This window comes from Dermacentor andersoni, chromosome 5, assembly GCF_023375885.2.
Source record: "Dermacentor andersoni chromosome 5, qqDerAnde1_hic_scaffold, whole genome shotgun sequence".
Classification (NCBI taxonomy): Eukaryota; Metazoa; Arthropoda; class Arachnida; order Ixodida; family Ixodidae; genus Dermacentor; species Dermacentor andersoni.
In genome coordinates, this window is record NC_092818.1 from 107509572 (window position 1) to 107529876 (window position 20305).

The window sequence follows — 20305 nt, forward strand, 5'->3', positions numbered from 1 at the left end:
GTATCGGGGAAGTTGAATATACCTTAATGCGCATTATTTTATTTTATTTATAATCCGTTTCTTTCGGATTTTCATTTGTTTCGCTTATAACGCGACCCGGTCTCTGGCGTATCCTCCACAGCCGGTTTGTGCCATTAATGACGGAATGAGCGTTTACAGTGCGCAAAATGATGGCAAAGCAAATTAAGCCTTTGGATGTCTAGATGGCTACCGTGAGCTATACAGCCAAAATCATTCTTAATCACACTGCTTTATTGGAAGCATTATTACTACAGTTTTTTCTCAATTCAACTGGATAGTAAAACGCCGCAAAAACAGCCGAAAGGCGAAAACAAAAATGTTCTGTCTTTCGCACACATTTTAAGCATGTCAAGCTGTTAGTATGATAATGATAGGGAAAAAGAAAGAGAGCTATGTTCCATTTGACAGTGATTACTCGACGCTAATCCAGCATGGACGTTGCACATACAGTATTAATTGATGCGTTTACTAATTCCAAAGTCCGGTTTGACTACGACACTTACCGTGCTGTAGTTCTCCGCATTAAATTTTACCACCCAGGGTTCTTGGCATACTCAGATGTGCACATTTTGTAAAAGACTTTGCAGGCTGCGGTAGCCACGACCGTATGTCCGAATGACTACAGGCTGTTTAAACGGGTCCCCGAAACGCTTTTTATGGAAGTGGAGAAATGCATTTGAAATTTAAATATACTATTTTATCAATACTTTGCAGCAAAATGTACTTCAATGAGTTTCAGCAGAAGCGGAGGTATTGGCAGTCAAAGGACGGCTTTGGTCACCATAGCGTTGCCTCCGCTCCTTTAATGCCTTGCGCTGCGAAGGCTCCGGTGGAGCGGTTACACCCGGTAATGATTTGCCTACTAAAGGTCACCTTGGCACGTAGTTAAAATTTGATTTTGGACGTTCACATAGACGCTGATACTTCAAATATTGGCGCCTATGACGCACCAAACTTCAGCGAGCAGACTCCTCGCGGCACCGCGCGGCGGCTGCAGTAACTACGTGACTACGCTGGAGACCTGCTACCCGACTGGGTATTTTGGGCCTAAGCTAATGATGTTTGATAATTGTTCTCTTATTCACGTTACTTACCTGGGCCAGGTAATCAAAATAAACAATGCCACCACATGAATGTGTGTTTGCATGCAAGGTGCCAACAGTGGCTGTCATTTTCGCGTTGATTGCTTCCGTTTCACCAACAGCGGCGACCGCTTGACTGCGGTTTGACGTGCAGACTGCTAATGGTGCTTTTCAAGCGTGCCCTCCACTACTGCTATTAATAGCTACCCGAATGAGTATTTTGGGCTTAACTAAGCTAATGATGTTTTATAATTGTTCTCTTATTCGCATTACTTGCCTGGGCCAGGTAACCAAAATAAAGAATGCGGCCACATGAATGTGCTTTAGCATGCAAACTGCTAAAAGTGGCGGTCAATTTCGCGTTGACTACTGCTGTTTCACCTACAATGGCTACGACATGGCTGCGCTGTGAAGCGCAGATGCTAAAGGTACATTTCAAGCGTGCCCTGACGACTGTTATTTCATCACAGGGCCCGTCATGTTCGTAGGATTCTGTCTAATAGAGTGTTTTGGGCCTTCTGATATTGGCATTATTCATCTCAACGGGCTGGAAAAAACAGTAGGGGCAGCACAACTGCACGCAAAGAACAATGTGCTTTGGCGTGCAGGCTGCTAAGAGTGGCTGTCAATTTCACGTCGAATACTGCTTTTTCGTGTGAAGCTGGACAGTGGCTGCCCGAATGAGCATTTTGGGCTCCTCATAGTTATTCAGGGTTAATAACCGTATTTGCATTCAGATCTTCCAGCATGTCAGCGCGTTTCCATGCCAATACTTATATATATATATATATATATATATATATATATATATATATATATATATATATATATATATATATATATATATATATATATATATATATATACTTAAATTGAGCAAGATTTGTGCAGGACGTTGCTTTTTCAGAATTGGGTTTCCATTAAAAGGAATATATCACCAAATGAACTGCTTATTTAGTTGAGAGGTCATGGGAGAATGTTTGGCTGCTGTACTGCTTGGCTGCTGTGCTTGAAGCACAGTACACCGCTTCAGTGATGGGAGGTCCATTGTTGCGTGAGCCGAGGTATGTGCGGCCGGCAGTAGGTCTGGACCCCACTTCGCGCAGAGTCAGAGACGAGGAGAGCTTTCTCGGCGAAATATTCTTTATACAATGTTTACATGTTGTCGTCGTTATCAGGAGAGAGACCAACAGAGCAGCTGCAAGCTGCTTAAATAACGCCCCTCAGTCCCCAGATTCCCCAGACAGTCCCTAAGGACGAAACGAGGTCGAGAGAGAGAGAGAGAGTCCGGGCAGCCTCCGTGGTCCTAACGCCGCTCTCGGTGGCCGGCGCTTCCTCGAACCGCGCTGAGGCGTCGGGCCGATCTGGTGGTCGGCCAGAATGGTGCGCCGGGGAAGTTTTATGGCCCGCATAGGACAAAGGGAACCAATTGCAAGGCACGGGGTAGAAACACAACGCTCCTTTGGAAACTGTCCCAAACACAGCGGGAGTCGTTCGTGGTGCGGCCGCCGCCGGACGAAGGAGGGGGTGTTGCATTGCTGCGGGCACGGGGAGGGGCGGAATAGCAGTCCGTGATGCGGTGGCCGCTTCCGTCCTGGATGCCGTGCAGCCACGAGGAAACCCGAGCCGTGCACGTAGTCGTGTGCCCGAAGAAGGCACCATGCGGGAATGAATGCTGCCTCCATAGTCGACACACCATAGCACTGGCCTTCCGTCAAGCAAATCCCAGGGCACAAACGTAACCCCATGTACGCTTCGAGAACTCTTTAGTGATCTTCTCGACCGTCGGTATCTCGTTGCGGCGAAAGAAATCGTGCACACGACCTCGGCGCGCACAACGAGTCATACTTCGTGCTACGTCTTCTTTTCTCCACATTTCGTGGCCGCTTTCGCGAAGGCGTCGACAGTTTGCCACCCGAAATATGCGAAGCTTTGACCTCCCTCCTCACCTTGAACACTGTTCTTTCGCAGACACCGAGCTTCTTGAGTTTGTAATGGTTGCGACAAATGCATTATTTTATATAAGTACTTGTTCAATAGCAACTAATTCATTTGAAGCTCGCAACAGGAGTAGTAAATGTGCCGTGTACATGTAAACAAGCGCAAATGCTACGCAGAGATGCTCTTTCTACTTTTGTCACTTGCAATGAAGCTAAAGAGCAGACGACGGGCAGCGTTGTGGAGGGCACGGGGTTATTTTTCCGTCGAGATCCGGCATGTGCTGTTGCACATGACAGGTCTACTAAACCAGTCATCAAAATACAAAAGTCTTCATTTATACCGAGAATTGCGCGTTTCAGAAGCACGATTTTTTGAGCGAGATTATTTTAATCGCGGAGTCAACCGGACATCGCGCTTCGGTCATCTGGGCGGGGCCACCCCTTTTTTCTATAGTTGTATCCGACTATAGTGTGTTTACTATGCGCACACATAGCAAACGGATAGATCTAAACAAAAGTACACACATTGCTCTAAAATAGGCACACTGCGGGATCTAAAAGAAGTGCTTAGTGTAGGCCGCACCAAGGCTCAAGTAGGAAAATACGTTCTCACGCATTGCGGCAGCTTCACAGACACGAAGAATCTGAGTCGATGGTCTACGGCATACAAAATTAAAGTTTTTGCATCCTCGTCAAACCACGTGGTCATCTGGCGGTAAAGCAATACAAAACAGCTGAGCAACACACTCTCAAACCAGTAATCCAAGTCCCGCTGAATATGGTATCTATTTTTTCTCGCACTTGTGAGCACCAAATACTTAAAAGCAGGTATAAGCTGAACAGCAGCAGGCTTTCAAAATTCTGGTAAAGTGTCGCTGAGTCCATCGACTGGGCGAGTCTCGCATGCCTTGCGAATGAGCGATCCACGGTGGCCACTACCTAACAACATGCAGAAATATATGCGTGCGGACGGCCAGTCGATAAGCCCTACGCTTCTCCTCAATATATTATTGAAAAATTAAAGACAGGAAATGTTACAGCGCTCTTTGATCAGTCAACCGAATCATAGCCAGGATATTATAAGGATTTTATTCCAGCCTTTCTCCTTTTCGTACTTCGTCAGTGGTGAAAGCGATGATCCTCCTGAATTATCACCACGGCATCTGTCGATCGTAAGCGGTGGACGATAAAAGTGAATTAGAATCGAGCAAAAGAAATCTTGGCATTTTACCATGCCCCTATTCTTAATTTATCATTTTTCTTTCTTCATTTGAGCAGAACTTATGCTTGTACAAAATAAAACATTCCAATTTTCTTTCGTCTTTTGTTTACAACCTGAGTGTCCAGATTTGTCTATTTTTTAAAGTTTTACATAGAGTATGGCAGAACTCAATGTTTGAAGCGCCAGGTGTAATACTGACTAAGGCAATAAAATGTCGGTATTCCCAAATTAAACGATAAGCCTTGATGTGGCCGCTTATGCGGAAGAAGGAACTGACTATGTAAAATGTCAATGCAACTGAGGAAGACCCATATTCCCGTGCAAGCCAACAATTGTGAACAGAGGTGGTCCTGGAAATGGTAACAACGAGGTCATCGTAAGTTGTACATATCTTGCCATGCTCAGATGGTCAGCTGCCTGAAACTTCCCTAGATTCGAGAGTTGGTCGAGTTGGCGCAGGTTATAAGCAGCGCTCCTGTTACTGTGCGTCACTTCATTTCGAACACTCGTGACTTTCACGTGCTTAATTTCGCAAGAATACATGGCTGACCTGCCTGGACGAGTATTCGCAGCGACATCTATTCAACTCACCCCGGCCCCACATTCAATGTCCCTGGCTCATACCACTCTTGAGATGAGGTCTTTCGAAACAAGCGAGGTCGCGTAGCGGCCTTTGAGAAAGTTAAGGTGACTACTCACAATAATGTCGCTATCAAAACCGAATAGCCTATTTAAGCGAGCAATGTGGTCAACGAAAAGATTAGGATGAAATGCCGGGAAATGGCAAGCGTTACAGAAATACTGTGGACTGCCCAATATGCTTTGCGGTATAGAACAACAAAGCATGAGCCGATTTCTACTGCACTGTAGATTTTCATTATAGACGAGTTTACAGGAGCAAAATGTACCTAATGAAGAAGTGCAGCCGTCTTCTATGCATCACTGTGAAGATTTAAGACAAGCGCACCCACTTGAGTAATTAGGTGCCTGCCAAATTTAGTGGCACAATAAAACGATAGCAGAAATACGTGCCACAAAACTGCCGAATTATTTATTGCAACATACAATTAATGCGGCGGGTAAGCAAGCATCGTCCACAAATTGCAACCTTCGTCCCGACTACTTCAACCTATATTCCATGCGCGAAAGTCTTTTGAGCACATCCGGTTGGAAACATCCACGTGAACAAATAACCAAACGCGCACTTTCGGAGGCCATCGTGCCTCCTGGGTTGTGATGTCTGGGCTGCCAAATCTTGGATGCCTGAGCTGGCGCGGTTGTGCCTTTCACTAATAAACTCAGATGGCGCCACAAGGCCAAGCGGCTGCGGCGCACTCGTTCCCATAAAGAGGGCGAGTTCGCAAGTCATTTGCTTTCTTTTTTAGCAATGATGCAGTGTTAAATGATAGAAAAGACTGAAGAAATCTTTATAATTCGCCTCTAAACGTCATAAATCACAAAAAAAAAAAAAAAAAACTGTACATGTAGTTGTCGTATTTAGCAATGCGCTTGTGCTTCTTAACATTTTATCGTAGTTTGAGGAATCTTCGCTTCGAGTCAACTCATAATTCCTGTGAAACACACGAATGGTCTCTTTAGGTAACTGGGAAGCCTGTGTAAAAGCAATTTGTCTGTGTAAAAAAAGTTATTGCGACTTTTATATGGCTACTTTTTTTTAAGTCTAGGCGTTCCTTCCATTCTTTTCCTCTTCTCTTTTTTACTGCCAGAAATTTGCATGTAGCGCGCTATCCTTGAGGCCCGATATAACCTGTTTGGAACTCGACAATCGGCGCTGTTGTTGCGCGATAACTCAGATGTTAGTGCGGCTAAGTAGAGAAATGTCAATTTTCTGCAGTGACGTGGGCTCGACTGCCAGTGGTGGTGGTTCGGGACGATGTTTCACTTATGCTCGCCATATGGCGGTGGTGTAGCTGGCGATGAAGAAAACACCAAGTTTCATTGGCTTGAATTGCCTTGAAATTCGTTGCCCCGTTCCCTTGTCTTACCTTTACCAGCATGTCGATTTCCAAGTATTTAGGCCAAGCCCAGGTTTCCTTGAACAAGGAAGAAAATATGGCACGGGAGTACCCATGACAAGCTCCCCCACAAAGCCCTCTACTCTTTCCGCTTGAGCAGAGCGTACGGAGGAGTGGAGGTGAGTCCCTCTTCGGCCTTCGGTGTTCAAGCCCCACTAAACATAGATTTCTCGCTGGCAATGAAATTAGACACCCAAAAACACCAACTGAAAATGAAGAACATAAACACCAATAAATAGCCCCCGAAATTGAAGGGGAATTAATACCGAAAACACGGAACGCTACAAATAATCGACCTTTTTTGTACTTGACTTAAAGCTCTAAAAATGAGGACACAAGAAAAAAAAAACCAAGACAGGACGAGCGCTCTGGTTTTCCTTCCTGTGTCCTCATTTATTGCGCTTAAAGTCAGGTATAAATTCCTACAAACTCGCCAAACTTTTAGTTCTTGCAGCCATTTTTATTTGTGCTGAGAGTCTCGGTAGCTTTTGGAATTCTCTTGAACAGTAAAAAAAAAAGTAGCTTTTTCGCTCACATAGAGGGCCAGGTTGGCGTGCACTGTCCTGCCAGCCTTTCGGAACGTAATTTAGCTTTTCGTATTGCGGATGCAATAAGAAAATTGTAGATGGCTTGGAGAAGCCTTCGTCCTGCAGTTGACATAAAAATGGGCTGCTACTGCTGCTGCTGCTGATGATGATACGGATGACGATTGCGGATGCAGTGTATTTGCTACGTGGTGAATTACATATCGCGGGTTCACTATGGCACAAACAAAGGTGAAATATGCGGACGCCTTTAAACGCGCGGAATGGGGAGCGAGGGACAGTCATAAGCAGACGACCCACCTGAAACAATTCACAATGGTAGTATTCTTTCACCGACCTTTTTCATTCCTTTTGAGAAAGCTTTGGCAACTAATTGACAAAAAATGAAGAGCAGGCTAGCTTTCTTAACTTTACAACAATGAAGAGCAAGATCTATGGGCACTTTGAGCTAAACTGCGATAGGCGAAAGCCTATCTGTAACTGCCTCTGTTGCTGTTGTCGGAACTGTTCTGCGAACGGACGGCGCCGTGGCCACGAGCATTGGATGCAATCACAGCCACCCCCACGCGCATATCCGCGCTCTCCCACGCGCCCACTCGCACAGCGTTACTGACATGGCACCTCCTCTCCTTGCTCCCCTTGCCGGTGATCACCGCTTTCCTGCGTCCACCACGGACTGCGCCCGGACCCTCACGAGCCACTAAAGCCTTACACCTTAATATACGGTACCACAGGAAGACGACGCGGACCGAACAAACACGGCTAACAACCATATAAACTTTAACAACTGCAGATCGCCTTGGTGTCTGTGTGGTCAGTGGAGAGGATTCGTCGACCAGGAAAAAGAAGAGGTAAAGGAGACCGACAAATAATTATGAAGCTATAAAACTACAATGAAAAAAGTGTCCATATGTAGGAACTGCCGGAAATTACAGGGAACAAAGGTTATCATTTCTGACGACTATTCGCATCAAGCGCTAGAAAAGAGGAGGCACCTGTGGCAATCAGCGCGAAGTGAGAAGGACGAAAGAGCCAAATTCAAGCTTGTTCACGATAAGCTTCACGCCAATTAATGCCAATGTCTATACGTGGAATTATATTTCCAAATCGAGACAACTGCACAGTCACCTAAACACCGATTCCCGTCATACTGGTCGACAGGACAGCAGCTAAGAAATTCGACTACGACATGCGAACGCCCGAAGCGTTGTAAACAAGTGTGAACAGCTGGAAGGTCTATCCCTACTCCATGGTGCGGACATTATTAGTATTACTGAAACATGCATGCATCAAGAAATTACAAATGACGAAATCTTTCGTGGCTCGTACTCTGCATTTAAGAGCGATAGATTGACAGGAGCAGGTGGCGTGGCGTTGTTAGTTAAGAAACCACTAAAGTAGGAATTTTCTATCAGTGGAAATGAATATGTGCGGTCTATGTTGTAGACCAGTTCAGTGCCTTCAGGATGTCGACACTTATTTAGCGACCCTTGCCACTGACCAAACTAAAATCATATTCAACGGACATTTAAACTTACCTGGTGCAGATAGACACTCGCGGATAGCGGGCCCAATGGACACGCAGCCCAAAAGAGTAATGTTCGAAACAATGAGAAATCAGGGTATGATACACGTGGTTAACGAAGCCACGTGTTTACAGGGACCAGTCTGCGCTGTCCTCGATTTGTGGCTTGTGAGCGACGCAACATTTCATTATAACGTTGATATCGACAAAAGAATATCGGATGACAAAATAGTAGTAGCAAGTCATAAAGTTAACAAGAAATGCTTGGACAGAAGTAAAGCCGTGCAAGTTTACAATATCAACCGAGCTGACAACGTTTCAATTCTTCATTGCCTAGAAATCACCTTAAACAAGATACCGCAGGAGGACGACGTCGATAAGCTTTGGAAATACCGTACGTGACTGTTAATCAGGGTTTGTGCGCAAAATAGATAAGCGCCGTGGAAAACGCAGCCCGCGGATAACCTGCGACCTTACCCGATGAAAACGAAGGCCATGTCGCACGTTACAACGAAATTACAAATCACGCAGCGAGTACTGCTGCTTCCAGTGCGCAGGTGCGATGTGGATTGAAAGATTCTAGGACGCATTTCTTTTCCACTGTGCTGACCGACTGCATGAGTCATTCTCGCCCAAAAATTTGGAAGTACCTACAGTAATGGATGGTGTTCTTCTGAGCGGAATCATATGCAGTGAATCCGCGCTAATTGCGGCAGCCTTCACTGACGTCGTTGTCTCAATCTCTTGTCCGAAATCAAGCACAGGTCTTGAAAATATGCTGCAAATGCCGTATGACAACATCAACAACACGCAGCAGCCAGTGTCTCGCGATCTTCTTCCTCTCTTCTTTCATCCTTCCGTAGCCATATGCAGCCTGAATGTTTATACTAACATAGTCTCACCAAAATAACTTGCGTGAGATTTGCATCAATAAACTTCATTTTCTTGCATTGATTTGGACTTTTCATTTTCCCCCGCTTTTTATTGCCCGAGAAAGAAACGATAATAAACAGGTTCCTCCAAAAATTTTTTCCGCGCCCTCGCATCTATATGGGCACGGAAAGAGCAGTAAGAGCCTCACTAGCGCGCGATCAATTATTGAAGTTTGCAGAGAAGCAAATCAGAAGGCCAAGGACATTATATGAGACGACTTCGCATCGTAATCAAACCACGTCGCCTGGCATACAGTCTCTCAAAAACTGCAGTGGAGACTCTTCGCACCTGCTGGCGAGAAGGCAACAGGTACTATCATGTCTAAAGTACGAGCCGTATGAGCCAGTTTATCTGCTATTTCATTGCTCAAGGTTGCTGGTTCTCCCAGCTGCTCTTTATCTCCAACGCGCATTCCCATATATGCCATCGAATCTCAAAGTACAAACCATTAAAGCGTGCGCTGCAGAAACTCGTTTAACTGCTTGCCGTCTGTTGAAACGTATACGCTTTGCATGAGAAATCGTTGTACATGCTGTCGGTGCATGCACGCACTGTTAGCTATTTATTGGAGGAATAACGGCTCGTAGTGCTTCCCTCTTGACGTATTTCCTTGTCAATGTCGTTTCCTTTTATCGCTTGGTGCGTCCTGTTATCGACAATGTTTATTTTTATTCATCAAGGCCGGTGGTGCTCATCGTACTTGTAGGAGCAACTACTTTATCATACGTGTAAGTGCACGGATTTTAGCCAAGTCACTAGTACTTCACAGCAGCGACTGTTTTCTTTCATTCTGACAGCCGATATCATCCCACGTTTTGTCGGACCTTGGCCGGCGTTTACAACATCATATATATGATGAGAGAGAGAGAGAGAGAGAGAGAGACCTGTGCACCTGTTCATCTCAGACTGCGTCGCGGGCTCTTTATGTAGGGACTCAGTGTAACCCCGACTTTTCGCTATACATGTTTGCGTGGTTATAAAACAGTACCCTATAACTTTTTTCGACCCTACAGCATTGTTTCGTCTCATCTAAAATATTATTTCATTGCTACCGTAAGAAAAAGTCGTCACCAATATAGGATGGCTGCGCCTCCTTGCATTATTTGTATTTGAATAACAATAGGTAAATAAATAAAGAAATCGAGCCATCAGTCAATCAATCATAAACACTGATAGGTTATTGGACGGACAGACAAAAGTTGGCATAAGCTTAGGAAGCTTTTATTTGAAGCTAGTCGAAGTCGTCAAATAGCATGACGAGTTCCAATGTGTACAAGCCTGTTGAGTACCTTTCGTGTTCAAGATACCCTAGCATCCTAATGCACAAACCACAGGCAGGGAATAGATGCGCCCTGAAGATTCGAAGGTTCTACGTTTGAACCTAAGTATCCTACGTCTTCAAAGAAGCATTCAGTCCAAAGTGCATCCACTTTGGATGCTTTGGAGTGCATCCAAAAGGCGCATCCACTTGGAACGAAGTTTGAAACTTTCACCAGTCTTGAGATAAGCGAAGCGAAACGACCGGCAAAAATGCACTGTACCACTTACTTTTTTAACAAAAGGCATTTTGATACATTCAAGCACCAATTCATTTCATTGCAAGCTTTGGGGACGCAAACTTTGAAATTGGCGTCATACCCTAAATTTGTTCTAAGCGAATATCACTTTCGAAGTCAGCTGCTACTATTCGTAAATTAAAAAAATTTTTCGTAATGTAATTTGTTTAAAAAGTATTTAGCGATGAATGGTCAATAAGTCAAATATTCATTTTGATTTGTCGTGCAAATAATGTCTGCATTTCAGAGTAATCTACCTCAAGAAATATAATTGTGCGACATGCCTCACGTAATTAATCAACATTAAAGCAACAAAACCCCATATATTGGTTGGTTTTTACACTATAAGTAATTATTTAATGTCTTAGTGTCTTGGCAGATAGCCCAATTCTAATCGTTGAACTGGATAACTCGAAGAGGTGAACGTTACTTCCACGAGACACCAACATGCGTAATCAAGTAATCAACAAAATTTCTGTGTCACTAATTACTTTGCGACACATGTTGCATTTGACGCATTATATTGCCGGTGTGGTTGCAAGGCATATCGAATTGAAAGGAATTCTCAAGATGGCATCAGTTCTTAAATATGCAGCTTTACACCTGGGGTAAAAATGCCCCGTTGTTCCACTTACTTTTCAAAAATATGCCGTTGTGCGCGAAGTAATTGGAACGCTAATGTATTTGATCTCGCACTTTGGAAATGAACGTCTCGAAACTGGCGTGATCCTGAGAATGTGTCTCAAGTATGTACGTCTCGCAAACTCGTGGTCCACAAGCCGTAAACTGTAATATGTGCCGCAAAGATAGAAGTTAAAACTCAAACAGAGCAATCTTGTTAATTAGTTGATCATGAACTTTCAGTTTTTGTACAACCAATGTCTGCCTGCTGGAGTAGTCCAGTTGAAGGACTACAATTGTGCTCTCTGTCACAAGCGATTTTAACAACTTTTGTAAATTGAAAAAAAAACAAAACAAACGATGTGCTGGCAGGCCAGCCCAGGTGAACGTGGGAAATTTGCTCAGCAGCCTACTACGTTACTTTTTGTGTGGTGAAAGGTAAGACCAGCTGGCTGGCGTGATTTCATGAGTGATTGTGAAAAGCGCTGTTACAATGCGTCGTGAACTTACTGCCCATTGGAAGTCGTCAGCTCTTCGAAGGCTGTATACTGTCGCTTCTATGTGCCAACCCACGAGCTTAATTTAAATGTTTATGGAGTACTTCCCCAGTTCAATATGTGCGTTTTCTCTAATTTTTTTTTAAAAATCTATACTCTGCGCATTGCCCGTGTAAACGATAACGGCAACGTTTGCATGTTCCACATACCGAGAAGGACAGAAGGCGGAAGAAACGCCCGAGTTCTCAAGCGAGGGCACATACTAAAAAGATACAGCAGGCAGTCCAAAATGACTGTGCGCCCTTCACGGCGCAGCGTTTCTCAAGGTCTAAAGCGCAGCCTCGACACGTAACACTAGATCAATCGGACATTGGAGGGTAGGCAATTTACCGTGCGGTTGGCAGAGCTTTCTAAAGCGCTTTGCAAAACCTGTCAGTTCTCCGTGTTATCTAAGTTCTTTTTTTTCTCTAACCTTTAAATCGCAGACAAAATGACAGGCTCCGCAAAAAAAGAAAGAATCGCGAAATTCGTCCGCATTCTGGCAGTCTGTTCAAATGAAAAATGACTCGCTGTTTACACGCCGGGACCGCGGGCCAGCTGTCAATTCGCTATACGTGACGCGCGTCTTTGTGCTCGTGAGTGGCTGTGAGCGGAACCTCGTCACGTGGCGCCTCCATTATCGCGGTCAGCCCTCCTCCGGGCGCGCGCTCTTGCTTCTTTATCGAAGGACGGGTGCAGGAAAGAGGACTGTTTACGAGCCTTGATTCTGCTCGTTTCGGTCGCTGTAGCTGGCCGCCCACCATGAGCGGCGTCTACACCAGAAAGCCATTGGATGAGATTGACACATCCGAAGGGGCGCTGCCGTTCAACCTGCAACGAGTCGCCGAAGACGAGCTCGGAGAAACTCCTGCACGGAGAAAGGAATCCCTCGAAAAACTACTGCAGTCGTTATCAAGTAAGAAAGCCTGAAAAAAAAAGCATTTTTTTAGGGGAAACTCAGCTTCGCATAATAGCATTGCCCATGCTTTACAAGGTAACCAAGGTGGGAAAAATGATCTAGGCGGTTTAACTTAGTATATGAAGTGTTGTAGAATATACGGAAACGTGCAGTCGTTCGCCGTGCGTTGCGAACTGAATACAGAGGCACATTAATTCCTGTATTGTGCTCCTTGGCCGTCAGTCATCGTTATTTGATTTTCAGTGCTGTCATGCATTGTTCATGCTGGTGGCATTACAGTGCATGAAATGCTCTTGCCTATTCTTCTGTTTACCAATATCGGGGCACTGGAGTGGAAAATCCCAGGTACTCTCTGGCACTAGAAATAGAGAGGGAGAGAGAGAGATAAATGAGATGCGAAACTCAGGGAGGTTAACCGCTAGATATCCAGTTTGCTACCCTGTACTGGAGAAGGGGTAAGGCGAGACAGAACGATAAAGAAAACACACAGAGAGAAAGAGATGGAGATAGTGAGTGAATAAACTTTATTTAAGAAACCAAGCTGATGGTGGCCGCAGGTGGGTGGCTACATTACTCGAGGTAGCTTTGGTCTTGTTCTAATAGCTTAGCCCTGTGAAGCAGCCGTAGCTGGTCCTCAAAACTTGGGGTTGTCATCTGGGCCCCCCATTGGTCTTCTGTTGGTGGTCGGATATGCGCTGTCCGTAGGTTATTGTTGCAACATTTACAAGAGACGGAGATAAAAAAATATACGAAGACACACAGAGTAGTGTCACACAGAATAGTGTCATAGTAGTTGAGGTAGGTCGCTTGACCGGAGTAACTTCAGTAGTGCCTTCGTCGCCTTCTGATGTACACTCCAAGATGGTGTGATCAGAAAGCAGCCGGTCATCGAGGCGTGCCAACGACGTCACGAACAACTGTCTCTGGGAACCGTAGCGAAGACAATGACAGAGGGTATTTCCATGATTTCCTCGCTGTGGCAACTGGGACAGGCAGCACTGTTAGCCATTGCGATGCGGCTCGCAAATGCATTCGGGAGAGCTACTCCAAGCCACAGTCGGCAGAGGACAGTTGTCTCGATTTGGCAGAGTAGATGGAATGCGGAATTGGATAAATGGGTTTACGTGGTGTGCGCGAGTATGACGGAAACCTAGCACTAGAAAAAGTGCATTGGATTGCACCTGTGACTGAGCTCACGACACTTCGATGTTGAGCGACAAGGGACAGCAACATGACGTGCATTCTTGTGATTGCACTCCTCGTAATTTCGCACTAATTACCGCGTCCGGAGCTTGCTCACAAAAATGTGAAAATTACAACTGGAGAACCTGGAATGATGTGTAACCTTATATGAAATTAGGATGTGCGCCACACTGCCACCAACAAGCCAGGCTTGTACACATTAAATAAAAAAAGTATGTTACTGATTACAATTACTTCGAAAATTATCATTGATTATAGTTACCAATTACTGTCCCATGAAAATAACTGAGCAATTACTAAAATGTAATCGGCTACTTAAACGCTATTTTTCTCTTTAATTTATTAACATTGCACAAATTCATTAAATAGAATGAGTGGGCCTAGTTGTTTCGATGCGTCCTCTGCAGTCCTTCACAATTTGTTTATGTTCTCTAAGAACTGATTTTCAAAATTTTCATCTGTAATTTTCCATAATTTTCTTGTGAAGACATCTGGTAGCGACACTGAAAACTTGCTAGATGTACGCGCTGGAGAGAAGGGCATGTGCTGTAACGTACGGAATCCTTGCTCACAAGATTGTGGCTTATAAATATGCGTAAGCATTTCTGTGCTTAGCCAACGAGAAAACCGTACCTCCGCCGCCAATCCTGTGAGACGACCCTTTTCAAGATAGCGCCCACAGCAGCGAGCAAATTCCCCCTTGCGCTGCCTCTGTAGCCTCAACGCCAACGAAGCGGCGAGAACACGCTCTTACGGAGCTCTCAGCGCATGCCTCCGTCTGCCACTTTCGCAGATCACTTTCAAGATACGGGCCCGCGCGTATCTCTTCAACACTGAGCAGGCGGCGAGATCATAGCGCGCGAAGCTATCGGTATCGCAGATGGCTTTCGAGGTGCGGCCAGCGCAGCTCTGCCATTTGAGAGCACGAAGCTGCGTCACCTGTTAAAACTTGTTCTGTAAAAACTCCAATTGACTTCGTGTAATTGCTTGCTAATAAATATAACTGAATTACAGTGAGCGTTACAGAATAAAACAGGTAATCTTTAATTTACAAGATTACCTAAACAGGTAATCGATCACAAGTAGCTCCTCACATGTAATTCGATACGTACGGGTCGACTACACGCACAGCGCTGTTATGTAACTGGTGTAGCCTCTCTGATTGTAATAGCTAGGGACGCCACGAAGAACTCGCTTCACTCAGTAACCAGGTCACGTTGCCCTTCTGTGCGCTTGAGAACGGGCAGATACCTTTGCATGCCAGTTTCGTAGCAAAGCAGAGTGCCTTTAAACCAAACCGCTACGTTGACATTTTTTTTTTAAGTAGCGGGTGGATTTACGACAGCTGTAATTCTTTTTCTCGTAGTATGTGACGTTCTGTAACGCCCAAGGACAGATTACAGAAGCGAATATTTCACTCTTTACTCGCCCATAGAGAATAACTGAAGATTTGCGTCGGTAACATCATTGCCTCCGCAATGCGCAGAAGAGGAAGGCCTCCATCCGAGACAAGATGCCGCATTCCTTCTGCGGTTCCTACGCGTGCGGAAGTACAACGTGGAGGCGGCGCTGCGTACCATCCGCAACTACTACCGGAACCGCAACACGAGTCGGACCATCTTCGAGGACTTAACGCCATCCAGCATATCCGAAGCAACGCGACGGATTATGATGATAATGCCGGGAAAGGATGTTTGCGGACGCCCCATCTTTCTTTTCAAGATCGGTGTGTAACGCCAACCACGAGTGACGTGTTAATTGCATGGCGGATCGTAAGCTGTGAACTAACTAACTAACTAACTAACTAACTAACTAACTAACTAACTAACTAACTAACTAACTAACTAACTAACTAACTAACTAACTAACTAACTAACTGACTAACTGGCAATATTTTTGCATTAAACAGGAGTTAGAATCTAGTGAATCTTGGAAGCAAACGTTTTATTTAGACCATAAGCATTCTGGTGAAAATTGGTGAAAATTATAAAATTGAAAAAAGATCCTCTAGTACTAAGTTTAGAACTCTCTGCCTAAACAATAAAAAGTGATATCAAAAGTCCGCAAAATGCACTTTAATACACTTAAAGCGAACAAGGTAAATGTATTCTACACCACTTGGAAATATACCACTTATTTGTGAGTAGGGGTTTTGCAAAACACTCGAAACGTTGTTAAAATTTTAGGTACGCTGGTAATTCATGCATCCAATCTGTTCGCTTTAGATACTGTAACAGATACGGTTGATATGACCGCGTTATCTACCGATTTGTGAACTTCATGCACAGATTGTTTAGAGACGAGTTTTCGCAAATGTGGGTAAATCATTCTAAGCCCTACAGACATCTGCTTCCTTGGGCCACTAGAATTTTACTTTGTCTCTCATGAAGCACATTTCATTCAAAGCAGTCCCACGCTTGTTTCATCCGACCATTTCTGAGGTTCTGCATCTATTTGAATTGAGGAATTGTAATTTGCCCGGAGCCAAAGCTTTCTCTCAAGGCCACGACATTTGAGAGGCAAAGATGAGGCGAGATAGCTTCATGCAGAGAACTCTGACTTCACTCCTTGCAGTACATTGTCGCTTTCCAGGCTCGTGGGACATCGTGGAATCTTCTTACGTCGAAATGCACCGGGCCGCCATGCTCTGCCTTGAGCATTTAGCGAAAGATCCTACAACGCAAACACTGGGCATGGTCATGCTGTTCGACTACGCTAAGCTGACGCCAGAAAAAGTGCTCTCCATCAATGTGGGCTTGATTAGAAGAGGCTTCGAGTACCTTCAGGTACGTGTGCAAACGTTGACTTGTTTTAATGCACATTATGTTGGTGATGAAAACTGAAAAATATGTATTTGCCTTAATTAGCGTCAGGAGTCACCACGTTGTTTTTTTTGTAATGCCACTCAGGGGTTATGAGAAACACTGTATGGGCTTGTTTTTTTTTTTTTTTACCATCTGGGCTTTCTTCAACGTCCCCCCAAAGCGCGGTGCGATTGTAGTGTTGTATTCGTTGGGACGGGCTTCAGCGAAATCGAATGAAGCCCTTGTGAATAAAAGCCGCTACAGACACAGGGCGGAGGAAGACGAGGACACACTGGGCCTACCACTTTACCTTGCTAATCGAATGATGCCAGTTTGCATATTGGCCTCACACTCTACGGCATCTCATAATTCGAACAATAGCAGCTTTCAAAAGACGATACCTCTTTAGCAAGACCCCTGCTCCATTCTCCTTTTTTCTTGTCCTTTGTGCTGTACTTATGATATGACATGCGTTGACAGAATACGTGCCTGCCAACAAACTAAACCGCCAGCGTGTGCGCGAGGCTCGGCCACTGAAGTTTACATGTCAAAACTGCGTCGTTGAGTGAGCCATGTCTGACAGTATGCGTCCCGGTCACTGAGAACATTATCGTAATGTCTATCTCACTACAGACTTAATCATCGGGCGAAGGAGAAAGAGCGCGCCGCGAGCGTTTCCTCCGCTCTGTCTTGTGCGAGCCCGGAGTGACGCTGCTTGGATGTGTTGTCGTCGTGTGCTGCGGAACAATTTGGAGATGTTGTAGCTCCTTTTTCTCAAAATCTACACGATGTCGATTCATACAATGCCGGCGGGGGGAGGGGGGGGGGGGGGCATTGCGTAGTCTTCGGTGCAGCAGTGACCACAGTATGCGAAGATTTCTCTTTGCTCCGCAAACATATGCGGCGTGAATCACGAGCCGCGCGGTGTGGCATGTGTTGTATAATCTATTTTGGCTGCATGGCATCCCGCTCGACGAATAGAAGCGGGGCCTGTCGATTTCCAGACGTAATTGCAGATACGTAGTAATAGCAAGATAGTATCGCAATCTCATTGCTTTGCATTGCTTTGCATCGTTTTCGGTCAACCCATGCAGCGCAACCCCGAAACATTTAGGCGCCACGCATTAGAATATTTGCGTTAGTAACCGGCTTCGTTCTGCACACAACTATGCTATGACTAGGTTAGCCTCCTGTATGAGGCCCATGATGTAGCTAAGTAAAGCGATAACTGCGGTTGGGTGACAAGCATGATACATCAGGTTTGTGCTGCTAGGCATTGTCTCTTTTCCCTTTAAACCATTGATATTAAAGGCGATAGAATAAAAGGAATGCGCGGGCTATATGAGAGAACACAATTTCTGTAAAAGAGTTGAGTGGGTCGTAGAGGATCGGCTGAAGACGAAACAAAAAAACTGATTTCATCCCTTTCAGGGTTGTAAAGCTTAAATTCCTCTTGAGTGATCAATCAACCAATTTTTCTTCGTGAAAAAAAAAAAAAAACAGGTGAACGCCAAATAACACCATGCGTGCTCATTCCGAATGATTGGCCCGTGCGCTATATAGAACAAACCGATATAGAACCCAGCAGCTGTCACTGCTTTGGACTATCCCGCAGTCCGCAGTCGTCCACTCGAACAATCGAAAAGTGTGATTCGTACTGTACGATATGCTACTATTACTCACCAAAACTATATTATTCGTGGGTGGACACCGCATTCAAGAAACTAGGTAACGGCGCAGTACGTCTACATCTGACAATTTGAACGCTTGTCAAAGTATGTATAAACAGCCGAACTTATTCCGTGGTAGAACGGGTACCCACACTTTTACAATTGTCGCTTGTGTTCCCTAGCTGCTAATTGCTTCTCAACCACAGCTTAGAACTACAGCGAGAATGCTGCAGTAAGAATGTATTCGGGAAATAAATTTAAAAGAATGCACATCCGATCTCCGAGGCTCATGTAGGCTTAAACATGGGTGCACTAATCGCACTGAATGCTCCGTCCGCCTCACCGGCAGCAGAAACTCCAGCCATGCCAAGGTGAATGACTTCGGTACATCTCACATGTTCGTTCGCAGTGTAGAAGACACCACGTCGTGCCAGCAGACCTTCGAGAGCGGAAAAACATCCTCAAGCAACTGGCGCGTTAAGCTAGCGTACACCTGACATATAACGCATAGCGTACGCCTGAGCCAGAAAGCACACAGATCCTAGATGGCGCCCTTGCTTACGCAGAGCGGCCCTACCATAACAAAACAGCCCTATAGAATGCATCACCTCTGCCGTAATTCAATCACCATCATCAGTGGCATTTCCTGCACCCTAATATTTACCACATAAAAGTTCGCTGCGTTTCGATTTTTTGCATGTGCGTACCAAAAGGGTCTTTATTATTTGCTCAGTTATCCGTGGCACGTTATTTTTTTTCTCTCCAGGATTGCATGCCCATGCGCATGAAAGCCATGTACGCCGTACGAGAGGGGTTTGCATTTGACATGGTCTACGCGCTGGTTAGGCCATTCCTTAAGAAGAAGCTTGCCGACAGGGTATGTATCTGCTCTCGAAGCGTTTTGCTCTCGAAGCTTATTTTGCTATCGAAGCGAACAGGTTTTTTGTTTTGCAACTTACACACGCGCAAATCATGCATTGTGATATTGAAATGACCTGAAAGTCAGTTGTATTGAGCTTATGTAGTAGTGTTCTGAGCTGGACTAGTAGATTTAAGTTCAACATGGCGAGCTGAGAATGCAGACGAAGGCAAGAAAAGTGCATCTGTTCTGCTCGTATGTCTGGTGTTCCAGTGTCTGCGCTGTTTGTCATGTTTAACGCATTCAGAAGATCGCTAAAGAAATGCTATGCTGTGTTTTAGCAGCCGCGCGTGCCGAATCAGCGAAGCCGCATGATCGTATTTCCAGTCTTCAATAGGAGTTTTGACATTAACAATTTTGCAACAGAGGAAGTGTTTGTAGTGGGCGGAAATATCTTTCTCTTTGTTTTCTAGCACAGTCTGATGTCCTGTTCTGATGATATGATTGATATCACACTTCCGCGGTGCTTTCTCCCTGTTGTGCAGTTTCATCCGTACGGAGAAAATTTTGAAGAACTCCACAAGCACATAGACCCTCACGTCCTACCTAAAGAGTACGGTGGAGACGCACCTCCATTAGACTTTAATGAATTCTGGAGCAAGCTTGAGGTCAACTACGATGACTACAAGGAGGACAGGAAGTATGGCTACATCACGAATAACCAAAGTTTTGCCACAGATGCGGAAATTGAAAAAGAAGTCACGTTTTTGTAATAAAAACAAAACCAGCAAGAGTAAGTAGAAAACGAAACATCATTTTTTTAAAAATGTCGT

General features: G+C 44.9%; 1 protein-coding gene across 2 annotated transcripts; it reads left to right on the forward strand.

Annotated features, from left to right (window-relative positions):
* The first annotated feature begins 12688 nt into the window (after positions 1-12688).
* Positions 12689-20282, forward strand: LOC126531020 (clavesin-2-like). 2 transcript variants are annotated; one of them, XM_050178383.3, is made up of 5 exons: positions 12691-12933; positions 15626-15865; positions 16732-16925; positions 19380-19490; positions 20018-20282. In XM_050178383.3, exons 1-5 carry the CDS (start codon positions 12780-12782, stop codon positions 20243-20245), a joined length of 927 nt encoding a protein of 308 aa, XP_050034340.1. In that variant the 5' UTR covers positions 12691-12779; the 3' UTR covers positions 20246-20282. The 2 variants fall into 2 exon arrangements, with proteins under 2 accessions (XP_054926884.1, XP_050034340.1); XM_055070909.2 differs by lacking the exon at positions 15626-15865 and having other exon boundaries at positions 12689-12933.
* Positions 20283-20305: the final 23 nt, after the last annotated feature.